At 31.1% G+C, this 12,666-nt stretch overlaps 1 protein-coding gene and 1 long non-coding RNA gene across 7 annotated transcripts in view; one reads left to right on the top strand and one right to left on the bottom strand.

The window, feature by feature from the left end:
- LOC129960108 (poly(rC)-binding protein 3-like) overlaps positions 1-12,666 on the bottom strand; it is a 108,811-nt gene that overhangs the window by 17,025 nt on the left and 79,120 nt on the right. For 4 of the 6 annotated variants that reach the window (XM_056073237.1, XM_056073235.1, XM_056073236.1 and 1 more), the window contains exons 8-13: positions 12,367-12,483; positions 12,249-12,278; positions 11,043-11,121; positions 8,469-8,640; positions 7,804-7,923; positions 583-5,896 (exon numbers count right to left, since the gene is read on the bottom strand). In XM_056073237.1, coding sequence (XP_055929212.1) covers positions 5,593-5,896; positions 7,804-7,923; positions 8,469-8,640; positions 11,043-11,121; positions 12,249-12,278; positions 12,367-12,483 — 822 coding nt within the window. In that variant the 3' untranslated portion in view covers positions 583-5,592. Of the gene's footprint in view, positions 1-582; positions 5,897-7,803; positions 7,924-8,468; positions 8,641-11,042; positions 11,122-12,248; positions 12,279-12,366; positions 12,484-12,666 lie in introns of those variants that run through there. The other 2 variants (XM_056073234.1, XM_056073238.1) reach the window with 2 other exon arrangements.
- The window catches only part of LOC129960111 (uncharacterized), a 64,947-nt gene that overhangs the window by 45,754 nt on the left and 6,527 nt on the right, over positions 1-12,666 (top strand). The gene's annotated exons all lie outside the window — the stretch shown is intronic.

Here is a 12,666-nt window from a genome sequence, read left to right as displayed (position 1 = left end):
TGGGTTTGCGATCGGTGGTTATATATGAAAGACAATGAAAAGAGTAATGGCTGGCAAATGATCACTAAGTTACCTTCTAATTACAAACGCATTTGTTAAGCAAGGAACCGTATTCATCGCAACAGTAAGCACCATTTGTGATGTTATCACAGAACAGGAACTGCAGCAGTATGCAACATATCTGTTGCATACTGCAGCAGGAAGTCTGAATAGAATGTGACACATTGGACATTTATAACATTTGACATTTGTTATTTTTGGTCATCTGACTCTTATCCATATATAACACACTGTTCCTTTAGTTAGAGAATCACTCAGCAGTTTAAATATAAACTATTCTACCAAGTAATTCATGTTCCATGGTTTAAAAAAAGTCCAGTTTTATGTCCTTTTTTTCCATTCAATTATAACCTTCCTTCTTCACAGAATTATTATTTTTTTAAAATTGCTCCATATTTCTGAAACATCCTGTAGATAGTTTTTGTCCATTCATATCAGTATTTCAAGGTACATATTTAAGAATGATAAATGTTTTGTGAATCAAGTGAATAAAACACTTAAACTGTAAATAAATTTGAAGTATTACATTAGAGGAAGAAAATTTAATTTCATTTTAATAAATTGTACATAAAAGATTATATTACAATAGCACATACGTGAACATTGAAGGAAAATATATTTTAAGAAATAAATATATTGCGCGATCACATAGTATATCATTTAATACTGCATCGAGCTGATATTTATTGCATAGTCACCATCCTATTAGGGCAGTTCAGACACAGTATTCAAGTTTTCTGAATTATTGCATAAGTATTTATCATCATTCTCATATTTTACACACTATATGGGGATAGTTTTCAGTTAGGAAAAACAAATAAATTGAAATGTAATTGATTATAAATCGGTAAAATATTTCTCCGTTTTTCGAAAGGGAAATTTTAAAACATTTGGAAGTGAATTTTAACTATGAAACAGTTACAACAAATAAAGTAATATATGTTTTGAATTAAATGAAAGATGAATATTATTTTATTTAATAAAATTCTAAGACATTTTGATAAATATTGAACTAGTCTGAAGTTTCAATTTCACAGTAATTGTGTTTATGGACGAGTTTTCAAACCACGATTTTCAAACACCGTCGCTACTTCCAATGCTGTTACCTACCGATTTCAGCAATCGCCTAATACAGATGGCTAGTGCTTCGGCTCCAAGCTTAAATTAAATATACGACTCAAAGCGCAGAAATTGTCTTTCTTTTGCCTACTTGTTTTCGTCTAGCTGAATGAATAATATCAAAGTGACTAAAAAGATAATCAATACTTCTTAGCTTAGGTTTATATATCGTCAAAAAGAGCTATAATAAAGTAATTATGGCAGCCATTCTGTAAAAACAGGCTCAAAGTTATAAGGTACTCCGGATAAATATCCACAGTTACAGAAATACAGACATCACATTTAGTACTTTCAAAGCATACTTGAGACATAACAATCTATGAAAAATTTAAATATTCATTGAATATATATATATATATATAATTATTCGTTATATAATGGATATTTAAATATAATGAATAGTTAAATATTCTTTTTAAATACAGTGCTGAAAATGTAAATATCATTAAAGCATTGCAAAGAAGTCGACCTGGTATGCCACTGCTTGTTCAATAATGAAACAAAAAAAAACAACAACAAAAAAAAAAAAAAAACTCGTCCACAACTTCGAAAGTATTTAAATCTTATTACCATTAAATACATATTTAAGTGAAGTAGCGACTATTTGCTGATTGCTACTTCATAAGTGGTTTAACGTTCTGTCAAAAGGACAAACGTCTCCAACTTGTAGGTGATTATAAATATATAAAATGTACTTTGTCAGCTTTATATGCAAAATCTATTCTATATATTTTTGTTCTTTCTTATATATTGAACAAATAATTTGATTAAAAGTTTATTGGGAACGCATAATGTGCGTAAATTATTTTTGAAAAAAATTGTTTGAGCACTCAGCAATATTACTAGATGACACAGACGCACTCTAATAAAAACAATTTGAAAAACCAAAAAAACAAAAAATGATTATTCTCAATTTTTACGCACTAAAATCTAAAATTCCGTATTTACAAATGAAATTTCCTTCAGAAATGTAATAATTTTTTGCTGAAAATTTTCTTATTACAAACAGAAATTTTACTTCTATAATTTCTCACATTTTTGCTGCTGTATAAATATTATTACTAGATGTATTGTAAATTTGAAAGCCTGTATTGCTTTAGATTTGCGTCGGGTACTTCAACACCTAATGTTTGCGAAGCATTTGCTACTAATACCAAAAGTAAAATCATAATTAAAATGTTTTTCTTTTATTCTTTTTCATCGAAATATTATTGAATAAAATATATATTGAACATCTACCTTCTGATACGACGGTGATATCTTCTTTTATTATAGAAAAATTTCCAAAAGCTTTAGAATAAATTTTAAAAAAATTAATGCCTCTAAAATGAAATATTGTTATTTACTTTATTATGAAAATGTTATTAGCTTTTCTAACCTTCAAACCGAGGCGCTCTAAATATTGAAAATAGAAAATGAAGTCATGGTATAGGAAAGAACTATAAATGCACTGAGTAAGAATTACTTCTCAACATAAATTTCTGCTTTTTTTTATTCTGCTGTTTATTTTATTAGTAGATAAGTAACAATTTAGTCAATAGTAGTTTTTAAACGGCGTTTTAATTCTAAAAAAAAGCGTCTTTATTTTTGAAAGTTATAGATTATCCTATTAAAAAATAAAGATTTGAATAGGAATTTATATATTCAATGAATGTAAAGAAAAAACAGAACTTTAAACAACCATGGGATTCATAAATTTATATTATCGATTGCTTTAAAAAGATAATACACCACATATTTTACACATTTTTTAAAATAAGATTGTGCGTTATATGTTTCAATAGTTTTTTTTCAAACTATGCATTCTTAGTAGATTCAAGATATAAGAAATAAACACATAATTTTCAAAATTTTCTAAAATATTCCATTTATTCGTTCGGCAAATCACAAAGATATATGTTTATAAAAATAACTTTCTCTCGCATTTCGCGTTAAAAGATATGCTTTGTTTATGCTAAATGAATAAAATGTAAAAATAGAGAAAGTAACAAAAGTTCGGTTCGCAGTTAAAATATCATTTTGATCATAAAAAAATATTTAAACAAAAATAAAACAGAGGTTTATTGAGTGCTCATATTTAACAAGTGCAATAGGTTTTATACGGAAAGACTTTCTTTTTCAATCTATTAAAAAGAGTGTGTCTGTGTCATCTTAATAAGACAATAATACCTTTTACAAATAGCCTTGCGAAAAGTAAATTTATTTTAATTTGCTATAAAAGAATGGGAAATTTTAAAAGCCTATTTTAAACGAATAGATTAGTAGAGTATTTGCTTTGCATTGCCCTAAGCTATGGAAACTTTTATTCACATCCAACTCTTAAGGAAACTAGTATCGAAGACTTGACACATTGGCTGCCACGTGACTCGCTTGTGATTCACACAAGCTATTTAATTAGTTCACATCTATTATCTAATTAAATTCCCCTTTCTCTACTACAGTTATGATCAAAGAAGTCATTTAATTAGATAGATGGTCCAAATTGCAAGCGTAAATCATGGCAGCGAACGTGTTAAAAATAAAAGAAGGGGGAAATAAAGAGAAAAGCACAATCTTTCTTTACTTTATGAGATATCTGAAGGTAGAAGATCAGTTATAAATGCTTGAAATGCTTCCTATAATCGGTCACATATATTTTAAACTATGGTACAACTACTTCACCCTGTTTATCCTTTCATCCAACATTTAATTTCATCAGCAAGTTTTTCTATGCAGAAGTTATTTTTTTCAAATATATTCTTTTTTTTAATCAATGAAAAAAAAGCTTGGAAATAACTTATTTAGAGATAATGTCACATACAAGAAGATATTATGCTATATAATATGGAAAAAGTCTTCACATAAAAATAGCATCACAATTTTATGAAACTTCACTTATGTTAACACATAAAACTGTGGTCCATCATCAATACTTATAGGCAAATGTAGCTTTTGTTATTCAGTTTTTTCTTAATAGATGCATAAACCATCTCTTTATTTCAAATGCCATAACGAAACAAACTCGTTTGTGATGGTTTATTTTTTTATGAATACAGTTCTTATCTTTATTTAAAATATAAAAGGAACTATGAAAATTGCATAGCTGCTATTTTTCAGTTCTTATCTTTGTTTATATTATAAAAGGAACTATGAAGATTGCATAGGTGTTATTTTTCAGTTCTTATCTTCATTTGAAATCTAAAAGGAACTATGAAATTTGCATAGCTATTATTTTTCAGTTCTTATCTTTATTTAAAATATAAAAAGAACTATAAAACTTGCATAGCTGTTATTTCTGAGTTTTTATCTTCATTTAAAATATAAAAGGAACTATGAAATTTTCATTATTATTTTTTTACTCACCTTTTGAGTAATATGTGTATTTTTTGCATACCATAAAAATAATAAATGTTTTAAGTGCATAGAATGTGTATGCTGATACTAGCCCTCTGATTCCAGTCTTTGGGACAACAAACTTATTTTTCTCTAAAAAGTTTTAACCAAAAGACATTTCTTTAGAAAACTGGTTTACTACACCAATCCTCACCACATCTCTACGGGGAAAATGTATTAAGGTATCTCTGGTGAGAAATGGTATAGATAATAGCGATCGAAATAAGAAATGCAAAAACATTCTTTCTTTTTACTACAGATCTATTAGTTGGAGAAAATGATCTTGGTCCCAGGGTAAATCTTCTGATTGGCGTCAATACATGTAAAAAACTGTTACGGTGGGAAACAAAGAGAAGCTAGATTTTCAGTTCATGAAATTGTTCTTGATATGACATATTTCAACTCAGACATCTGTACTCTTCATATTGCTCCAACAACAGTGTCCGATGCTTCAGAGCAGGAAGATTCAATCCGATATCAGAAGTTAATAAATATTTACTGACACACATAAACACTTTGACTGGAAGGTGTTTTTTGAAAGAGAGAAATAAATGCCTAAGTGTATATTGCATTCCTTCGAAAGGCGGACTAGAAGACACGAAATCCTAATCATGATAAGGCATCCTTAGAAATTCTAGCTGCTATGTAAAAAAGCTATCCCTGGTGTGGTTGCAAAAAATCTCTTGACTGACTAGGAAGGCTATATCAGGAAAACAATATAAGTCTATTTACATCGATAGAAGCATCACATGAATCCACCTTCTGAGTTCCTTTGTTCTGACTAGCTACTTTGTTTTACAGTCAGGAACATTTCCTGTTACATCATTGGTGGAAAATTCCTAACCATTCTCTTTTACAAGAGCTCACAAATATAATACTGGTTCTATATAAAGTTAAACTGGAACACTCCTTTGGCGCCACATTCCTTTGATAGGGACTGAACGTAGAACTTTTGGCGCTGTTTTTCGTTTAAAAAGGAACAAACGAATTCCTCTGTCTTTGCCATCCCATACTTTTATTAGATCGTTTGGCTGTTTGTTTTTAGTAAGGGCTGAATTTATTGCGTTCCGTTTTCTTATTGCCGTTGTGTGTTGCCGTGGCCCTCAATTTGGTAGTGAGGGATTTTCTATTTGAGATCGTAGTTTGTAGATCAAAGATTGTGGTTTGGTTGGCAGCAGCGGCAGCAGCAGCGGCGGCAGCGGCTGAACTGAGGCCGAGGGTGAGAGGACTGGCCTTCACCAGTTGGTTGATGGGAATAGCCAAGGGGGTGTTGGTGATCGACATGGTGTTGGCAGAGGTCGAGGAAGGGTTGGAGGTCAGGTCAAGGTTCTTATGCAAATCCATGCTGCATCGGTGATTGGTGGAAACATGGGGAGAGAAGAAAAACAAGACAAACGATATAGATTAGAATGAGTTGGGTAAGGAAAGGGAGTATCAAACAAAAAAACCATTGATTTATTGGATAAAGCTAACAGCTTTCGATGGGTTCTGAACAAAAGAGGATAAAGCTGTCGAATCAAAGGGTTCAAAGGGGAAACAAACAAAGCTAAGCAATCAAAAGGCTTTTGTGACAGAGAAAGATTCATTACCATTTGGCAAAATAAACTTCCACAAGGAAAACATGCCGAACCCTGTATTTTCAGACTTCAAGTTGGTTCAGGGATTCATGAATGGTACTTTACATCATTACAAAAATATGTTTTTGATACTGATGTGGAGTTAGGGCTTGAGCAAAAGCTCATTTCCTGACCTGTAGTTGGAGTATGTAGATACTACAGGGCAGAAGTCTACAAAAGCTGTTAGCTTCCAAATAATTCTCCGTCGAGACGGATGTTAAAATAAATAAATAAAAATGAATATAATAATCTAAAGCAAGGTTCACACTGCAAAGACAAGTGTGCGTTACAAACACAGGGACAAAACAAGTAGGTAGTTACCTGTAGTGCTATAAAACTCTTTCTCAAGGCAATTCAAGTTTGATAAAATTAAAAAAAGCATTGGCATGCATTGATTTTTAATAGCTCTATACTGCAATCTTTTATCAACACGCTGTACAGTTCATTTTGTGCTAATGAAGTAGTCAAAAAGATATTTTAATTGACAGCAGTGCATTTAGCTTTAAAATCAAAACCAAGTACTGCAAGCCTAATTAAACGTGCTTGTAAACTACTAATTTGTTTTGTCTTTATTAAAAAGTAATGCAATAATATAGAATAATTAGTAGGCATGTGATTGCTTCAAAATGATATAAAAAGTGTATAGGATTCTCATATGAAAAAAGATTTACAAAACTGTAAAAAAGCGCATGATTAATATTTTTCTTTACGTTATGAAGCTTTTCACAACGTGCATAGGTTTCGTGTGTTGGGAAGTAAATAAATAGAAGGGGGAGATATAGGTATAGGTGATTGGGAATAAGGGAAAAGGATAATTTGGCAAATAGCCGAAGCAAGATGTCCTTTTCTTTATCTGTTGAATAATGTGAGACCTTTTCTTTCGTTGATAGGATTTCTTTATATGAATCATCCTAAAATTCCTGATTCTATAAAAAGTACATAAAAGCTTCTCTTAGTTGTTTCTTCTGAATTAAACTTGTGAAAATGAGCGCTCCTTATCTGGAATCAAAATCTCTGAAGCTACTGTAGACATGCTGAAAATATAGTGATAGCATACAAAACATATATATTTTTTTTTCTCTTTTGGTTGCCTTGAGCTTCAATTTTAACTGATGTTAATCTGCAGGTGATCTCAAAGTAATCACATTTTTTCCTGAATATAAATTTTATTTACTGTTGGGCATTCTATCACAATAAATTTTGTCACTAAAATCCATGAATTCCATTTTTATTTCTGTGCATATAACAATGAGATCTTGTGTTTATCGTCTTTGCAAATATTCAGTGTATCTATGTGTCTTTAGCCATTTTGTGAATTTGTTTTTGTCTATCATTTACACTATATATATATTAAGGAATGGTTTATACTGAATATGCAATTTAATTTTCATAGCTTCACAAATTCCCTTTATAATTATGGCCATGAAAATTATGTAAATTATTGCATTTCCTACTTCAGATATATGAAATTCCTATGTATTGAAATAACAGAAAGTATTCAATCTTATCTTACTAACGTTTGTAACAGAACATACTTTAAAAAATAAGTTTATAAATAAATTGATTAATTTTTCCTTACAGATGTTCTGTAATTTAAAATGAAAAGGTGTGTTTCTTGAAATAGAAAATATTGTACCTGGTATTAATGAGGTACTGGGCAAGATTGATAGCCTCTGGAGTTCCCGAAATCGCAACGGTTCTGTCTTTGGATCCTTCTTCAGAATTGGAAATTTTAATGGTTGCCCCTGAGAGTTGCCTGAAAAATAAAATGATAAAAATATAATATGGATTAAATAAAATTTTAAATTTTCAAATTAAATTTGTGATAAAAAATTATCTATATCTGTATAAAGTAAGACACGGTTTCTTACATGATCTATAAGCAATTTGCTATTAAAAAAACTCAATAACCATAGTAAATTGTTCAGATTTCTCAGTCTTAAGTGCTACTTGTACGTGCAATTTTAAACACTTCAAGTCCTGAAGACTGAGATTTTGGAATAAAGAAAAGTAACTGATATATTGTATATTTGAAAGTGTACCCAACCAAAAATATTAGTGCCGATTTTGAAGTTCAAACAATGTGTGTGCTTCAAGATCCTTTACAAAAACTGATAATTTTTGATGAATGGCGTTACTGTAATTATTGTATAAATATCTTCTATTAATTGTCTTTTGTCATATCATTTTCGAAGTAAATTTCAAACTAGCACCATATATATGTATCTCCTTGAAGAGAGATCATAGATAAGCTTCTGGTGTTAGGAAGGTTAAATTATAAATACATGTGTTAAAGCATACCTAATTTCATTTATCTTGGCCCCTCCTTTGCCGATAACGCACCCAATCAGATCATTGGGGATATTCATTTCGGTTGTAGTAGTTGTGACACTTGCCAAAGCCGTGGCCGCAGTTCCAGGCCTTAAACTGTTGGTGGCTGCCAAAGTCGCCAAAGCGGGAATGCACAAAGATCCTATTTAAAATAATAATTAGTTATTAAACCATCAAAAGATTTGCTAACAGTAAGAAATGTTTAGAAAGAAATAATGAAACTTAATATGTTTAGTCAAAAGCATAGTAAAAGTATTACTTATGAATTAGTAATTACTTTGCACTATTTAAAATTGGAATAAGTTGTAATATACGAAGATGGATCCGAAAAAAAAATTACAAGGATAATAACAAATGTTTATTGAAAATACATAGAAAATGCATATTAGAATTAAGAGGCATACTTGCAGATCATTTCCCCACATAATCATAAAACTTATTCAAAGATTTATCGAAATGCAAGACCAGCTTGTTGAACCATCATAGCAGAAATCACGTTCCTGTCTATTGAGTCAATTCTCGGCACTTGTTTTCACTTCACTGCCTGAAGAGAACCTTGTTCCAGATAAGCTTTCTTTCAATTTTGGAAACAGCTAAATCTGGATTATATGAAGGAGGTGCCTTCAGATTTCCCACTTGACGTTTTGCAACAATGCTTGAATTTTGCGAACACTATGGGACATGGCATAATTATGGAGCGTATTGCAAGAGGATAACATCCTCACTTAGCTTTAGCGTGACATCTCACGTTCATGTCAGATGGCTTCACGTAACTTTGTCATTGTGGCACAATAGCGATCGACTTCTCTCGTATAACCAGGCTTGATATACTTGATCAGGATAACATTGCATTCATTCCAAATATGATTGTCATAACTTTACAGCGGAAGGTATATCCTTAAACTTCTTCTTCGTTGGTGATCCTGGGTGTCTCCACTATATAGTGCCTCTTTTGGTTGTGGGAATGAAATAATGAAGCCAAGTATCGTCCTCAATAATGATATGATCGATGTAGAGTTGTCCCTCAGAATGATAACGCCTTAAAGACGCGAGATTGCACAATATTCGTGTGGCTTTCTGCTCCTTAGGTAACAAAGTGGTACCCAGTGGGCACAAACTTTGGATATTGCAGCACATCAGAAACAATGTAATGCACGGTACCATTGCTGAGACCCAGCTCTGCCCCGATTGAACGTACTTGTCGGTCATTCTGAATCATTTTTTTTTCAGCTGGTACCGCTGGTATCTGTCATTTACGAACATGGACAGTTCCTAGCTGTCCTATTATAGTTTTCCAAATTCTCTTTTCCCGACTAAAAACAACGTCTCCGTTTCGCTACATGCTGTCTACTCATTGTTTCTTCACCATAAAATCCCTCAATTTAACTGTGAATTTCAAGAAAATAACTACTGCTCGTACTTCCACGCTATACTACTTTGAATTCTACATTCTTCTCAATGAATCTGATACATCTTCGAAATAATACTAGCAACTAGAGCCATCTGTCTCCACCCGGAGGAAATACATTTGTTCCACAATAATTATTTTTAAACGCTGTTGTTTTCAATTTTTTTCTATTTCTTTTTTGGATCCATTCTCGTATGTATTTTTTCATTTTATATGATTTTTAAAATCAATCTTCCTTAATACACATGATATTTACTATAATCACAGGCCAAGTTTCTTAATCGTTAGATACAGGCATATACTTCTAGTTGAAAAACTGTTCTTAATGGCATAAATAATTATAATTTATACATTTAAGTCAATAGATGTACCGCGAAAAAATTACAAAACCTAAATTGTTATATAGGCCTTATTTTATTAGACATATTTATTAAAATTATTCTTGACTCACTAACTTTTTGTAATCCCATTTTTTAGGATTTAAGTTGAACGTCTTACGAAACTTTGGATATCACTCTATTGTAAAGTATTTTGAACCATTCCATCAGTTACCTCAAGGGAAATAGGCTAATTAACGGTGCCACTTAACTAAATGGCCTTTTGAATAGTTTAAAACAAAAAAATTCAAAGACTAAATTTGACTTATAGGACAGGGGGACTGTCTAAAAGTTTAGATTTCGTAATTTATTCGGAAACATATTTATCGACTGGAACAAATATATAATTTTTTATATAATTTAAAGCGATTTTCCACTCGGAAATGTATTCCTGTCTCTAATGGCTAAGAAATTAACTCGTGGCCCATGATTGAAGTTGATATCTATATATTTTCAACACTTTTGTAATATATTTGCTGTTTTAATATGTTATTGCACATTGTTGTTTAGTATAATCCCGTTTAGAAACTTCATCTCAGTTTTTAAAATAATCTTTTCTTTTTAATAATACATTTATAATTACCTTAATACACATCTGTTGTCATTATCTGTTACATATCATGCAACCTTTTAAAAACATATTTTGGTCTAAAATGTATTATCTTATTGCAATAATATTTTCTATAATCAAGGTTTAAAAATAATATTAAAAAAAAACCAAAAGAAAAAAAAAGGAAATGAGAAAAAGCATCTAATTACCTTGTGGGCTAAGTGTTCCTACGCTGTGACCCGGTAGCAACGGAGCATGCTGTAAAGCCAATTGATGAAGCTTGGTCAGCTTAGACGAGAAAATTGAAAATTAAATTTTAAAAATTTTTAAACAGTTTCTACGTGCAAAGAAGTTGAAACTGCTACTGCTATTGGCTGCTATTGGAGGTGCTGTTAGTCAGGACAGGCAGGCAGTGGAAAAATAATTTGGGTATTAAAGGAGAAAGCACATCATTCCAACATGCACATTGAAAGTAATTTTTGTGCACCAGTTTCTTTGAATCACGTAGCTTACGAGATTACTTATAAATTACTCGTATGAGATAGACACGAAAGCGTTTCTTTACTGCCTGGAGAATTCAGTTCTCAAACTTCCTTATATGCATGATAAAACTCGGTGAATATTAAGTTAACTGTATAGACAAAGAGGTGAGCGACCGGATAGAGTTATAATACATTTAATAACGATTGATAGCTTTTAAAACTCTTATTTTCGAAAATAACTGTTGCTTTCAAAGATACGTGCTTTCTTTTTGAGTTGTGATAGATAATTATCGGAAATCATTCTAAAAAGAATGTTTATCTACTAAGAGGTTTTGAAAGGAAAATACAAACGACAATAATTGAAAACAACTTTAAAACTAGCAATGTGGGAGCATTCAATTATCGGAATTACGCGTATTCTTATTCATTTTTTAACTTAATAATTGCTGCTATTAATTTTGATTTCTACTTAAAGCACATTGCTTGAAGATGATTTTTATAAAAAAAGAATTTATTTAGAAATAATCTAAGTATTTTGTTTATTTAATTGCATTTATTCGTATAAGAAATATAATAAGTTCAATTGCAAATGAATAATGAACGGCCAAAATGAGTAAGATTATTTGCGACGTAGAAGTAATAAGGAAAAGCCATTTGCTCATAGACTTGTGCGCTCAAACTAAGCTTTTTCTTTCACCATCCTTTTATTTCAAATTGAAAAAAGTCGGATCTTAGAATGCAGTAACAGTCTATTAAGATGGCAATGGTGCAAACTAAGAATTTTGTTTTTTCATTTGTCCATTTTAAATAGTAACTTTGAAGTACGATATTAAATTATAAAAAAGAAATAATAATTATTTAATTCCATAATTACCATGAGGTTAGTCGTAAGGGTGCTACTGTTAGTATTTGAATCATATACGACTTACGTACCTGTGGGTTCATAAGTTCCACCCCTTGGCACTGTAAAAGAAAGAATAAAAATTAAACTTTATCGAAATTTGAAAAGAATGAAACTCTAATGCAGACACCAATACTAGACAATACTTACATCTGGATGTGGAATTGCATACTGCCCTTGAACTGTGTACGCTTGTCCTCCGGCAAAGATGACAGGGGGCATGGCTGGCTTTGGACGGTAAGGTATTGTCGCTCCTTTCGGCGGGGACTAGAAGAAAATAAATACTTAATTAATCATCAGTATGAGAAAAAACAAGAAAATACATATCATCATCATTATTATTCATCCATTGCGAATAGTGAATATTTTCAGAATTCACTATTTTCAATGGATCATTTTATGTATCGATAAGACAATCTCCAAAATCGCCTTTCTTGGGATTTCCATCAG

The sequence above is a fragment of the Argiope bruennichi genome, chromosome X2 (assembly GCF_947563725.1).
Source record: "Argiope bruennichi chromosome X2, qqArgBrue1.1, whole genome shotgun sequence".
In the NCBI taxonomy this organism is placed as follows: domain Eukaryota; kingdom Metazoa; phylum Arthropoda; class Arachnida; order Araneae; family Araneidae; genus Argiope; species Argiope bruennichi.
This window is presented reverse-complemented; position numbering and strand designations above follow the sequence as displayed.